Source organism: Otolemur garnettii, unplaced genomic scaffold (assembly GCF_000181295.1).
Source record: "Otolemur garnettii isolate 467f Iridium unplaced genomic scaffold, OtoGar3 scaffold00144, whole genome shotgun sequence".
Classification (NCBI taxonomy): domain Eukaryota; kingdom Metazoa; phylum Chordata; class Mammalia; order Primates; family Galagidae; genus Otolemur; species Otolemur garnettii.
In genome coordinates this window covers 2,070,629-2,085,435 of record NW_003852539.1, presented here as the reverse complement: position 1 = coordinate 2,085,435, position 14,807 = coordinate 2,070,629, and the positions used below count along the sequence as shown (strand labels likewise).

The window sequence follows — 14,807 nt, the reverse complement described above, 5'->3', positions numbered from 1 at the left end:
GTTTGGTGGGCCTGGGCTGGATTCGAACCTACCACCTTAGGTGTATGTGGCTGGTGCCTTAGCCACTTGAGCCCACAGGCGCCAAGCCTTTAACAGCTTTTAAACTCTACTTTATTTACAGAGCCTGCCATGTTGATCTGAAAATTGGTGATTCTTTACTTGTCTGCACACGTAACTCAGATAATACCTCCTCTTGTTATAATATTCTTGGACATATTTTCTTCTTTTTTGAAACGGCTATTATTTCACGATGCTGTGTACATTCTAAGTAATGGGTATTTCTTGATGTTTGTTTGACAGGTATGACCGCTTGCTGGAGACCTGCTCTATTGCCCTTGTTGGTAAATACACCAAGTTCTCAGACTCCTATGCCTCTGTCATTAAAGCTCTGGAGCATTCTGCACTGGCCATCAACCACAAATTGGAAATCAAGGTAAGGAGCATTGGCGCAGGCACACTGGGCGTGGTGGGGTGAGCAAGGAAGCAGGTTATGTTTTCCTAGACGTTGCTTATATATCTGCTTTATAGTTTTGGAGCTTTGAATTTCTTTTTAGGGCTAAAAAATTGTGGTTGCTTCTGGCTTTGAGAAAACAGTAGATCATTTTCAAGAAATAATGAGAGGAAACATGTTTAGAATAGAGGGTGAAAGATGACCACATCAAATTACCCTATGGGAAGGGGGGCCCTAAACCCAAGGCTTGTTGCATGATTCATATTGATGGCACTGCCTAGTAACTGTCCTAGACACCTTGCAGCTCTTGGAGACTTTGTTGGCTCATGGGCTACCTTAGGAACCTGCGCTGGTGCCACTCACCTCACTTATGAAATGTGAACGACAATATCCACCTTATGGAGCCTTGGGGGTTCTCTGAGACGTGTGTCCGGTCCCCCAGATGGGGCCCGGACTGTGGATGCGCTCAGGTAGTGGTAGTTACAGTGTTCTTGTCTGGGCTGTCATGGGGAATGTTAGGGCATGACCCTGCGGCTCTACAGGTTCTGCTACAATGTTGTGTTGAAGAGGTTGGATTCCAGAGCCAGATGGCCACAGTTAAAATGCTGGCTGTATTGCCTACAAGTTGTGAGACCTGGTCTACTTACTTAACCCTCTTTGTGCTGCAGTGATAGTCCCTTCTTTGTAGGTTGTAGTAAGAGCTTGATGATTCTGTCCACTTGGAGTTAGTCTGTGGCTACATGTGTTAGGTGGCAGAGGCTGAGAGATGAACAGAGAGTCCACAGTCTCTGCCTTCAGGGAGTACTGGGTATCTTAGATGCACAGGGACCACATAGGAGAGAGGATGAATCTGCCTTGGTAGACATGTGTCAGGCGTTCCTGACAAAATAGACAGTGCGTGTCCAAGAGCCTGGAGATGTGGCGTAGTCAGGAACCCAGTGGAGGGAAACCATGAATTGGAGACTGTTTAGAGACAGGCCAGCAGGAGCCCAGTCATGATTCCTGTAACCAGGAGTCATGCCTGGCTCTTACCCTGAGCTTAAAATGCTTGTGTTTTATTGTATGTAAATTGTGCTTCAATATAGTAGAAAAACATTTTTAAAAAAGCAGCTGGGAGATGGGCTGGGAAAGGATCACTTGAACAGAGAACAACTCGGAGTTTGCTGCAGTGGCTTGGCTGAGGCCAGATTTTAGTACAGACCAGTGGAGAGTGGAGAGAGCCAGGTTTGGGAGTTAAGTGATTTTGAAAGAAATTGTATTGTAAAATCTTAGTTTTAATTTTTTTTAATTATTAAATTTAAATATGATAAGACCACTTCAAAGCCAAAATTAAGAATGATAGAATATAAACAATATTATTTAAGATTTACAAAAGCGCAACCTGGAGTCAATGCGCCTGTTTCTTACCTCCGCTGTCTGACTAACAGTACATAGATTCCACGGACTTGGAGCCGAGCACCTCCCAGGAAGAGCCTGTGCGCTACCATGAAGCTTGGCAGAAGCTATGCAGTGCTCAGTGAGTGGGGTTTGCTGCCTTTAGTTTCCAGCATTTTGTTCGTTTGTTTTAATGAGCAAAGTCCTATGCTTTTGTGTACTCAAGTAATCTACTTGTTAAAATATCTTTTAAATGGAGACTTTATAGCCTTTGTATTAACTTGGATGGAAGTGGAACACATTATTATTAGTAAAGCATCACAAGAATGGAGAAGCATGAATTCTATGTACTCAATTTTGATATGAGGACAATTAATGACAATTAATGACACGGTGGGGGTGGGGGAAGGGGAGAGCAGAGAGAAAGAAGGAGGGAGGGGTGGGGGAAAGGAAGAGCAGAGAGAGGAAGGAGGGAGGGGGGTGGGGTCTTGGTGTGTGCCACACCTTTTGGGGACAAGATACAATTGTAAGAGGGACTTTACCTAACAAATGCAATCAGTGTAACCTAATTACTTGTGCCCTCAATGAATCCCCAACAATAAAAAAAATATATCTTTCATAGTTGAAAAACCTATATACCATATGATTTATGATACGTAAGATGAAGCTTACCATTATTGATCTGAAGAAAGCCTGCTCTAATTGAATTGGTATTGCTTGCTGTATGTGTCTGTTGATGAGGCTTAAAGATTTTTCATTCAGAACATTTGATGAGTACCCATCAGTAGAGTCTCATAGGCAGCTGTTATTTATAATAGTAAATTCCCCTGGAATGTTCAGGAAAAATGTAAAAGAAAAAAATATATAATAGTAAAAAGTTAAGAATTTTCTAGGTCACTAGGACTATTGAATATTACAGAGCTGTGCATATACTGAGGTTCTTGGTCAGTGTGGCATACTGAGCTGATAGAGAAAGGCCCCCTTCCTACTGAGGGGAGCACTTTAAGCCGAGAGGCTTAAATAAATTGCATTTATATTAATATACAGGGTGGCCATAAAGTTCTTATACAGTTTAAAATAGTGTGCAATTTAAATTTGCACATGGACTTTTTGGCCACCCTGTATATTAAAGAAATAAACAATGTGTGCCTGGGACAAGTGCTGTAGCAGTATCACAGTTCTGTATACTGTCACGTTCTTCACTTGTAATAAGCATCTTCTCCTGTTACATTAAGGAAAGCCCATGCTTTGGTATGGAGTTCCTAAGTTCATGGGGTTTACATACAGCTCACTGATAGGCTTTCACATAGTTGTAGTTCCACTACCAGAACAGATGGAGTCATCTCTGGCATCAGTGTCTTGGGATGGCTCCTTAGGTAGTTACTATAAGCGGGACTGAATTAAAAGGGGAGTGGCCTTGTGGTTTGTTCTGTTGTGCAGTGGAGTGCTGGTTCCAGGAGGATTTGGTGTTCGAGGAACAGAAGGAAAAATCCAAGCAATTGCCTGGGCTCGGAAACAGAAAAAGCCTTTTTTGGGTAAGGAGCTATGTCGTGCACTCTTAACACGGAGGAGGAGAGAATAGGAAAAGGTGCCACGTGGAGCCTATGAGTAAAGTGGGGAGGTACTGAAATGTGCAGCCCGAGTAGAAGCCTTTTTGGTTCTCTTTGGGAGAATTAACTTTTAAAGTGGAAAATGTATGGGCTTGGCACCTGTAGCACAGTGGTTACGGTGCCAGCCACATACACTGAGGGTGGCAGGTTCAAACCTGGCCCAAGCCAGCTAAGCAATTGCAACAAAAAAATAGTCGGGCGCTCTGGTGAGCGCCTGTATTCCCAGCTACTGGGAGGCTGAAGCAAGAGAATCACTTAAGCCTAAGAGGTTGAGGTTGCTGGGAGCTGTGACGCCATAGTACTCTACCACGGGCGACATAGGCGACATAGTGAGACTTTGTCTCCAAAAATAAAGTGGAAACTGTATGTTTATGAGCTACATGCAGATGTCATGAAATTTTGAGAGAATTCACTATGAACTGGGAAATCCTGTCATTGAATGGACCTGGTTGTGTCCACATGAAGTTGAGCTGTGTACTGTATCCTCCTCATCTGCCACCACAGCCATCTGTAACTGGACTAAATGACTTTGGATGCCTCCTGTCTGTATGTTTTAGTAATTTGCAGCTTGATTGATAGTAAATGAGAACTTAGAGGGGGTAAGGAAACTTACATTTTGAAGTACCGAATAGAATATTGCTTATTTCTAAAGTTAGATAACTTTGCAAAACCTGAAATCTTCATGTAGCTTAGACTTAGTTTTTGAAATCAAATACAGGAGAAGCATAATAGCAGGAGGGTGCTTGTTAATAGTAGAGAATTATGGGTTTGTGATAATAATTCTGTGAACACCATGGCAGGCCGGTAGGAAATGTAGGGAGCTGCCTTTTTAATGGACCTTTTCTCTCCTCCTGGAAGGTGTGTGCTTAGGAATGCAGTTGGCAGTGGTTGAATTCTCAAGAAATGTGCTGGGATGGCAAGGTAAATGCATGTCAATGCAATGTCTGGTAATTCCTGCTCCTGGGTTTTGTGGGGGGCGTGAAGCCCCTTGCATCATAGGTGATTTCCCAATGGATTTTCTCTGTGGAGAAGGTCTGGCCTGGCCTCTCAGCACCTCACAGTGTGCTGGAGAGGAGGCTGCCTCGCTACTGAGGTGCAGCCAGCTCCTCTACTCTTGCTCAGGCTGGTCTGGAATTCCTGAGCTCAGGGGTTCCTCCTGCCTAGGCTGCCCAGAGTGCTGGGATTGCAGGTGTGAGCCGCCACGCTGGTCATGTCTCAGTATTCTGTGGTTGGCTCGGCTAGATGCTGTTGCTCCCATGTGTTGTACCTGAGATAGCTTATTCCTGCCTGTGTGCTTAGCCTGGAAGGGACATGGAAGTGGTTTCTCCATGTGGTATCTGGTTACTAATTCAGCCCAAGCTTCTTTACTTATGGGGGACCAAGTGGCTTCCAAAACGACAGGCTCACTGTGCAAGCACTCATCAAGCTTACTAATGTCCTTCAGTGGCTATAGCAAGTCATGTGGTCAAGCCCAGTGTCAGCAGGGGAGGGAGCACACACACTATGAGTATTGGCCCAGTGGTTTTCTGGGACCATGGATGGAATATTCTGCCATAGTCCATTTATTCTTTGCTAGCCTAGTTGATCTCCTTGATTTTCAGAAAGACCTCCTAAGTTCTATGAAAAATAAACAGTACAACCTGAACGAATGTAAAGCAGCCTGACTTCACACAGTATGAGTGATCTTCAGTGGCCAGGTTGCAGTTGAGGCTGGGATTTTCTCTTGAGAGGCTGCTCCCCAGTAACCCTGGTCAGGGGTGGCTGGCTGGTAGGCAGCATGCCCTTCAGCTCTGGCTTCTGAGTCCTGGCAGGCACTATCTTATTACCTGCCACCCCAGAGCTGGCTTTCTGGGCTCCCTGCTCTCCTTCACAACTCAAGCCCCTGCCTCCCAGTCAGGGTCCCAGGTGGGTGGGTGCCCTGGTGATGAGCTTAACCTTCAGTTGTGACCAGACGCTGGTTCAGGCCTAGAGGGGAACGATATCTGCATCCACACAGACCCTGATGTGGTACCAGGAACTTTTTTTTTTTTTGGCCTTTTAGTCTTCAGTGGTTTTGCTTGTGGTTAGATGGTACGTTCAGTAAAGGGTAGAAAAATTATTTGAGTTGAAACTAGTTAATTTTATCAAGTACTGAGTGAAGGCACTGAATAGGGCAACATTAGAACCTGAGTGTGAAAGAAATGTAGAAGAAATATTAATAGTACTTGATCATACTGGAGAGAGGAGTCTCAAAGTTAAGATGACAGTGTAAACATTGTTGTAAAGATACATTAACTATAAAATAAAAATCATAAGGTTATGCCAGTGGTTTTGATTTCCCCATTTTGCACAGCTTGACTTCTTGGAGAGTTACAGATTTAATGGGAAAAATTCATGTGTTTGTGTGTGGAGTATTTTATAGCTTAAAGATTCTGTCCCTAATTTTTGTTCTAATCATTGATTCTAAACCGAGTAGGGAAAGTGTGATTTAGGGCTTAGCAAAGAAACTACTAAATAATCAGTTTTGTTTGTAACTGTTTTTGTAACACAAGTGTTTTGATTTTTTAGATGCTAATTCTACAGAGTTTGACCCTAAGACCAGCCATCCTGTGGTGAGTTGAGTGTTTGCACCTCCACAGGGCTTAGAAGGATTTATAAGGGGTGCACTTGAACGTGAGTGATGTTTGGAGACAGGGAAGTAAGATGCTTGGGTCCATTCCAGAAAACCCCGAGGTCTTGGGTTTCAGAACTACTGGACAGGAAAACCTTTTAGTTTTCATTTTGTAATTCCTTACTAATCTTTCCAATTTACCAAAGAAAATTTTAAAGACAGGTACCAGCCCAGCCAATTAGAGGGGACTGATTTTTTTTTAAGAGACAGTGTCTCACTTTATTGCCCTCGGTAGAGTGCTGTGGCGTCACAGCTCACAGCACCCTCTAGTTCTTAGGCTTAGGCGATTCTCTTGCCTCAGCCTCTTGAGTGGCTGGGACCACAGGTGCCTGCCACAATGCCTGGCTATCTTTTTTTGTTGTTGTTGTTGCAGTTTGGCTGGGGCCAGGTTTGAACCCACCACCCTCAGTATATGGAGCCAGTCCCCTACTCACTGAGCCACAGGCGCCACCCGGGACTGATCCTTGAATAAAATAATTCTCCACCTCTGCTCCCCTCGGCTGTAAGGAGCATGGCCATACTGTGTGTAATATGAAACACCTGGGCACTTGCTCTGTGCCATATGTATGCATTCATGTGCTCACAGCCATAGTCCTGGGAGGTAGATTTGTTACTGGAGAAGTGCTAGGATCTAGTAATGATTGCTTTAAGGGCATCAAGCTTTCCCAGGACTGCATACCTCACATTAGAGCTCCTGCTAGGGGTGCCCAACCCATTGTATTGTCAAGACTCATGAAGAAGGGATGGTGCCTTTATTTGTTTTTGAATCCCCAGCTCAGGGGTGACAGGCACATAAAGGGCGCTTTTTTTTTTCAGTGTTCAACAAGTGTTGAGTACCTACTGTGTGCTAGGGAGTACTCTAGTCGCTGAGGACAATGTGCTTAAAAGAGGTGGACACAGTCCTTGAGCTTATAGCACTTGGGCAGCATCAGCATGTTTGTCAACCTGAAATTAAACATTGCTGGGACTAAGCTCAAGGGGCTGAACCAAGGTTTCGAAGTGTGGGGCTTTGAGTGAGGGGGAGTAGGGCCCAGAGAGGTCTCTGGAGGTTGAAGAGACTTGGCACCACGCTGAAAGGTGAGCTGGACTGTCCCTGCTGGGTACCATGTCCCAATGTTCTACAGACACTTGCTAAGCTCCTGCTGGGTGCCCGGCCTGCATCCCTTGCATTTGAGCAGCTCTGGGGCTGGGAGGGGAGATAGGTATGTTATGACATTTCTAGCCTTATTCCGGTACTGCTGTAGTAGCCTCTCTCAGCATTTACCACCAGAGCACTGGAGCAGGAGTGACCAAAAGAGGAACCAGGTGCACCTGGCTGCAGGGTATGAGGACAGGATGAAGGCTCAAACCTCTGCAACAAAGGTTAAAAATGAGTCCTGGGAAACATTGCCCCTGTGACAAAACATCTTTTATAAGCAAAGGCTGGAGGATGAGAACTTACTCCTTGAGTGAGGTTGGTCTGTCTCCTAATACAAGCAGAGTTTTGTAGTTCATGTTTGTTTTCTGAACACCTCTAGGTCATAGACATGCCAGAACACAATCCTGGGCAGATGGGTGGAACCATGAGGCTGGGCAAGAGGAGAACCCTGTTCCAGACCAAAAACTCCATCATGAGTAAGAGCTGCCCTGCATTGGCTCAGCCTTTGGCCCAGCATGTCCAGGACGTGTGTCTTAGGGTGGTGCTATGGCTTCAAAGAGCCAGGCAGGCTGACTTTTAAGTTGAACTGTGTGAAATTGCTGATAATTTGATGGTTTTTGTCCCATAAAAATGCCTATTTCATGAGTCAACTTAAATAGACTTTTTTTCTAACAAAGTATTAATAGGTGCTAAAGATTTAGGGAAATTTGGGGAGACATCTGTTTATGAAAATGACTCTATTAGAGTCATTTTTTTCTTTCTTGCCCACTGGGAAAATTCCACCTTTATTAGCAGAGGGAGATTTTTATCTGTTTGGAGGTTCCGTAGTAGCATAGTTTGAGAGTCACTTGAGTAGAGGATCTTCAGGGATTTGGGGCTTTAATGTTCTATGGATTAGGGGAATTCATAGGTCACTACTTGTAGACAGACAGTGCGATGATCCATTATTTCACTTCCAAGAAGCACAGTTGACAGTGGCCTTTCTGATTGACCTGTGCAAGTATGAACTTGCTCAGTTTCTGGTGCTGCTGGGAGGGCTTCATGTATTTCCATCTGTGTATATTTCTTGATTTTTTTTGTGTATCTCAAAACTTTTCATAATGTACCATTAGGTGATAGTGAATGAGTAAAGCACCCCATTAGCCACCAGATGCTAATGACCCTTGATGCCTGTGATCTGAACTGCATGGTCATCAGAGGTCAGAGGTCATCTGTGTAGCTCTTGTCCCTCCTCCCCACATTATTCTCAGGGCCCTGGCCAGGTCATATAGGAGATTTGTTTTCTAAGCAGTTTCTAGCAGTGAAGTGCTCAGCAGTCGTGTGTTTTAAGGGTTGGTGGTGAATGTCTGTTTCTGTTAGTTTTCCTTAGTATGGTCAGAAAGAGTCAGAAGCCCAAGAATTAGTTGAAGTTGTGCTTTTAAGAGCAAGTGACCATGGCAGAATTGTAGAACTAGCCTCACAAGTCCTGGCTGCGTCAGCGATGAAAAGTAAACCGGGAAGCAGAATGCAGTTGTGAATAAATCATCTGTGAAATCCGAATTCTTTACACCCAGCATGTTTGCATTGCCAGGGAAACTCTATGGAGATCCAGACTACTTGGAAGAGAGACATCGCCATAGATTTGAGGTGAGGATTTGATCTTGTTCCTTCCTGTTACTCTGGGAAGACAGTAAGCTGAGAGGCCAGCAACTTTTTCTTTCTCATGCTTCAACAGGTAAATCCAGTCTTGAAAAACTGTTTGGAAGAGCAAGGCTTGAAGTTTGTTGGCCAAGATGTTGAAGGAGAGAGAATGGAAATTGTGGAGTTGGAAGGTGATTACTTGGGTGGTTGTATTTAATGGAAAACTTAGTAAGGTTTTCTTGGCATATGGGAAAAAAATGTATCTTATCATTCCTGACATAACAGAGTTATGAAAAAGTGCTGAATTGTGAGGGAAAGGGTCTGGAACTCTGAGAGGTTTGTCTTTGTGCATGGCCTTCCTTGGCAGCTGTTTAACTTCTGGGCTCAGTTCCTCCTCCAAAATGAGAGTTTAGACTTGGTGTTAAAAGTAGCCCCTTTAACTCTCACACAAACTGCTCGACTCACTCGGCAGAAGTCATGGGAGCCAGTGTTTCTCTCAGGACCTTGGAGAGGAGGTTCCTTCAGCTGGGAGGGGACAGCAGTGCCAGGGAAAGGGCCTTGGATTAGTAGTGCTTTGAGGTTACCTTTACCTAGAATCAAATGAAGTTATTTTCAAATAGTTTTAGGGCCCATGGAAATGTGAAATTTTAATAAGATTTTTTTCCCTCTCAGAGAACTCTGACATTTTACGCATAACATGCATTCTGAAGCTATTTCTTTTGAATTTCTGTTACAGATCATCCATTTTTTGTTGGGGTTCAGTACCACCCTGAGTTCCTGTCTAGACCTATCAAGCCCTCTCCACCCTACTTTGGCCTCCTCTTGGCCTCCGTGGGGCGGCTCCCGCATTACCTCCAGAAAGGCTGCCGGCTCTCGCCCAGGTGGGGCCCTCTTTACTTCACAGATCAGCTCCTCTGTAGTCCTTTACGTGGTCACTGATTCACGGGACGAGTCACACTCTCAGTCATAAGAAAAAGCTGCAGGTGCCTGGGGTTGGGGTGTCCTTGGATAGGGTGTCATGTGCTCCTCATGACATCTCCTTGAATGTTTCCTGTCCTTTCTGTGTCTTCTCAGGCTGCTTCCCTGGGTATTGGCGGGGGTCCCCCTCTCTGCAGCATCTGAGCTCCAGTGGTGCTGACAGGATCATGTCTGGCACATGACCTTTTGGTCCATGTTAAGGAGGAAATATGTTTTTTCATGGAATCAGTATATGCCCCATTGCTACCTTTATCTGAAACCAGTTACTCTGATTTGGTGGGTAAGGATGTCATGACTGAAGTATAAATGGAATGTATGTCTTTTACAACTAGAAGAAGAAAATCCCTCTACAGCTTCATGCTGAATATATTATGTAGTAAAGAGTGTATGAAAACAGGGAGGTATAGTGAGTTTTGGTGGGAGATGATGAATAAGCCATCTGAATTCTGCAGGGACACCTATAGTGACAGAAGTGGAAGTAGTTCTCCTGACTCTGAAATCACTGAATTGAAGTTTCCATCAATAAATCATGACTGATCTTACAATGTAAGTGATATTTTTAAGCTTTATTTTTTAAAAAATGATAATACATTAGGATTGCAAGAATACCATAAAAGTTTAGTGTTAACAGTTTTTGTCTGGGTCAGGCACAGGGGCTCTGGCTTGTAATCCTAGCACTGTGAGAGGCTAAGGCAGGTGGATTGCTTGAGCTTACGAGTTCAAGACCAACCTGAGCAAGAGTGAAACCCCCATCTCTACTAAAAAAAATAGTTGGGTGTTGTGGTGGGCACCTGTAGTCCCTGTTACTTGGGAGGCTGAGGCAAGAGGAACTCTTGAGTCCAAGAGTCTGATGTTGCTGTGAGCTATGACAACGCCATGGCGCTCTGCCTAGGGCCACAGAGTGAGTCTGTCTCAAAAAAAAAAAAAAAAATTATCTGCCAGAGGTCACTGCGGGTATCAAGTGGGCAAGCTCTCCTCTGAGTTATAGCATTCTTGCCTGCCCCACTTTGGGGGGCACAAGCGGTACCAGCCACTGGGGGTGGTTTCATACTGACTGCTGTGTTCAGGTGGCAATCTGACCAATTCTGGGGGAACTGGGTTCTTAGACTGTTGTTTCACATAGCTATAAACTAAAAAGTCTTAAAGGACGTGACAGGTGTGACAATGTGGTATTTCCCATTTTTGCAGAGCCTTAAGCTTTCATCAGAAAGTACTTTAAGGCTGGTTATGGTGGCTCACGCCTGTAATCCCTGCACTCTGGGAGGCTGAGGCGGTTGGATTGCCTGAGCTCATAAGTTGGAGACCAGCCTGAGCCAGGGCGAGACCCTGTCTCTAAAAATAGCCGGGTGTTGTGGTGGGTGCCTGTAATCCCAGCTACATGGGAGGCTGAGGGAAGAGAATCACTTAAGCCCAAGAGTTTGAAGTTCACTGTACTCTATCGAGGGTGACAAACAGATTCTGTCTAAAAAAAAAAAAAAAAACTTTAAAACTGATACTGCTCATAAAGCAGTTTTGTGTTTGTGCTTCTTATTCTGGAAGTCTTTTAAAATCCAATTATCGAAGAAGCTTTATTGTCTTTATAGTAACAGGGTTTGTTTAAAAAATGCAATAACTAAGGGTGCTGCTGTGAATCATAAAACCCCTTTAAGATGACTGAGTGGTCTGTGTTGGCAGAAAAACACATTCTGTTGGTGAGAATATCAGGATCTGTGGGGTCTGGAAGGAGAGCCAGGGACATGGGTGTGGTCTCACTCTATGGGAACCCACCACAGGCAAGACAGGCTGCTGCTGTGGCATTTGCTGTACCAGGAGTTCACCACTGTGGGCCTCTTGGGCTGGTCCAGTGCTGGTCTGATCTAATGAACAGAGTGTTTCCCCTTCTGCCTGTGGCAGATCGGCCACCTGACCTGTGAAAACCCTGAACAAGTAGGTGGGTGTGGGAAGTCAATCAGGGTCAGCAGGAAGGCCTGGTTACTTACTCCAGCCAGGTAAGCATTAATGCGATGGATTCATTAATCTCTGGACCACACAGTTTGCCGTAGCCAATTTGATAAATGGATATGAAAAGAAACTTCCACAGTGAAGGAGGTAGATACTTGGTCAATTATGCAGAATTTCTGATGGCCTTGCAGGTGGAGAATTGCTTGTCAGTGGCACAGAGCCTGGGTGCCATGGGAAAAGAATGCTTGTACTGGGGTAGATGTAGAAGTTGATGTGTTAGATCTTGAAAATGTATGATTCTGTGGGAATTTTAAATTTAGGCTTCTCATACTGCTTTGCCACGAGAAGCAGATCTAGTCTACCATGGCAACAGAGTATAAATTCTGACTTTCCTACTTTAATGTGCGACTTATAGTTGCTTATTTTTTTTTTTTTAAAACAGGGATGATTCTTCAAGAGAGCCTTCAAACTTTGGTAGAGTTTACAGCTTTGATTTTTTTTACTAAGCTTTTTGACACTTCTTTTAAATTATGTTTTTATTAAGATTATTTTATTATAGGGAAAGGTATTTGGGAAATTTTGTCACTTTGCATGCCCCATCACATGTACTGGCTCCTGCGTGGTACCCTGCCTGTTGTATGACACCCTCCTTTGCAGTTCTTGAGTTTCTGAGATGAGAAGCAGAATGTCTGATGGGAACTGAGGGTAGCCAGGGCTGGTAGAGCACCTGGCGATCACAGTGCTTCTCAACTACCTCGCATCATTGTGGATTTGAGTGTGTTACCCATGGCTTTCCCTCAGATGCTTAGACCATTATAAAGTGTGCCATGGGGACTCACTGAGCACAGAAAGATAATTTTAGCTAGTACTTGCAGTGCTTGGTGCTGGGGACCCGAGAGCGCTGCCTGCCACTAAGAGCAGTGAAGTGAGGCCAGAGACAGAATCTCAGTATTGCCCTAAGTTGTGGGGACTCTCAATGCCAACTTTTGGCTGGTCCTCATCATCCAAATGGACGGTCAGTTTGGTGTCACGCACAATAGGAAGAAGTTTGACCCTCCGTAGTGTGATTTTAAAATCGCCCTGCCTCTGGCTGTGCTTCTATTCCTGGGGCTAGGAAATACTCCTTGCATCAAGGGGTCACTTGAAACAGGACAAAGAATCTTTTGGTAAAACTGCCTCTTAGCACCCTCTCACATATAGACAGCTTTGACTCCAGGGTGGTACTTTTTTTTCCAGGATGGTGTTACTGCAGTTGAAATGCAATATGAATGAAAAACTATTTTCTTAATGCGACGTTAACAATAGGCACAGCTATGTGTGTCTACTATATTCTGGCTGGACTTCATGTATACTCTAACTTAAGAAATAAATAATGTGGAACAAGAGACATGCTTTGTTTCCCATTCTGTGTTGTTGGCTATGTGTTAGAGCACCATGCTGGGTCTGCCCATGCACAGTCACCTACTTTTGGGCCAGGTGAGCAGCTGCAAGTGAGCCCTGCTTTAATTTCTAATGTTTAAATTGCTTTGAGGCAGTCTTGCTCTGTCACCCTGGTTAGGGTGCTGTGGCGTCGTCATAGCTCACACAACCTCCAACTCTTGGGCTCAAGTGATCCTTCTGCCTCAGCCTGCCAAGTAGCTGGGGCTACAGGTGGGCATCACCACACCTGGCTTTTTCCTGTTTTTGTAGAAATGGGGTCTCACTCTTATTCAGGCTGGTCTTGAACTCTTGGCCTCAAGCAATCCTCTTGCCTTGGCCTTTCAGAGTGCTGGGATTATAGGTGTGAGCCACCATGCCTGGCTGAACCTTGTTTTTTTTTTGAGACATAGTCTCACTATGTCACCCTCAGTAGGGTGCTGTGGCATCACAGCTCACAGCAGTCTCAAACTGTTGGGTTTAAATGATTCTCTTGCTTCAGCCTCACAAGCTGGGACTATAGGTGCCTGCCACAATGCCCAGCTATTTTTTTTATTGTTGTTGGAGTTGTTGTTGTTAGCAGGCTCGGCTGGGTTTGAACCTGCCAGCCCCCGTGTATGTGGCCAGCGCTGTAACCACTGAGCTATAGGTGCTGAGCCTGAGCCTTGCTTTTAATAGGAACCAGAATTTTCCAAAAATCCTTCAATTATAGGTTCTTAGCATACAAAGAGAACAATTAAAAGGCGCAGGAGTGCTAAGTATGCTGCTTGCTAATAGGAAAGGTCGAGTGAACAGCATTTCTTAGGAAGGAAGGCTTTTTCCTCTGCAGGTCATTGGACTTGGGCACTCCACATACACAGACAAGGGGCAGCAGACCAAAGACTGTCCTAGCAGCAGGGCTGCAATTTGTCCCCCAGCTCTTCCTCCACCTTAACCTTTGAGTACAGGACCAGTGGCTAAAGGTCACTATCCTGAGTAGTTTGTCCTCTAACGTGAAATCTGGCCTCTAAGTACACCTACCTAGGGATGAGCTGTCTCTGTAAAGTCTGTGGCAGGCAGGAGCTGGATCTCAGGCCTGCTGGCTTATCAGTGCTCACAGCCTTTACTCCTCTCTGAAATTTGAGGAACTGGAGGTTATAGAGAAAAATGTTCCCTTCTCTCACCATTTGGCCCAGCTCCTACATCAGAGAGGTCCAGAAAAGAACTGGGCTCTCATTTATCGTTCCTCTCACTAGTTCAAGGCCTAGTTCCATCACCCTTGAGGCCCAGAAGCCAGAGTCCCTCCCTTCTGACCCAAGAACAACCTGCCTTTTTCTGCCTGTCTTTCTCAGAGACAAAATATCTTCACTTACAGAGAGATCTTCATACTTGCCTTGGTACTTTGAGTAGCTTACTGAGCATAATTCTAACTTCTTTTCCTACCTGGCATACACATTAGATAGTCTTCATTTAAAAAATAGAGAACAGGGCCAAGCACGGTGGGTCACGCCTATAATCCTAGCTCTCTGGGAGGCCGAGGTGGGTGGATTGCTTAGGCTCAGGAGTTTGAGACCAGTCTGAGCAAGAGTGAGACCCCATCTCTACTAAAAGAAACAAAAACAAATTGAGGCAAGAGGATCTCTTGAGCCC

General features: G+C 44.8%; 1 protein-coding gene across 3 annotated transcripts in view; it reads left to right on the top strand.

The window, feature by feature from the left end:
* CTPS1 (CTP synthase 1) overlaps window positions 1-14,807 on the top strand; it is a 67,911-nt gene that overhangs the window by 17,670 nt on the left and 35,434 nt on the right. The window contains exons 9-20 of one of the 3 annotated variants that reach the window (XM_023518681.1): window positions 301-433; window positions 1,879-1,967; window positions 3,266-3,360; window positions 4,294-4,356; window positions 5,983-6,026; window positions 7,603-7,699; window positions 8,794-8,849; window positions 8,938-9,034; window positions 9,580-9,724; window positions 10,274-10,367; window positions 12,205-12,236; window positions 12,999-13,137. In XM_023518681.1, the coding sequence (XP_023374449.1) occupies window positions 301-433; window positions 1,879-1,967; window positions 3,266-3,360; window positions 4,294-4,356; window positions 5,983-6,026; window positions 7,603-7,699; window positions 8,794-8,849; window positions 8,938-9,034; window positions 9,580-9,724; window positions 10,274-10,358 (904 nt within the window). In that variant the 3' untranslated portion in view covers window positions 10,359-10,367; window positions 12,205-12,236; window positions 12,999-13,137. Of the gene's footprint in view, window positions 1-300; window positions 434-1,878; window positions 1,968-3,265; window positions 3,361-4,293; window positions 4,357-5,982; window positions 6,027-7,602; window positions 7,700-8,793; window positions 8,850-8,937; window positions 9,035-9,579; window positions 9,725-10,273; window positions 10,368-12,204; window positions 13,150-14,807 lie in introns of those variants that run through there. The other 2 variants (XM_003798967.3, XM_023518682.1) reach the window with 2 other exon arrangements.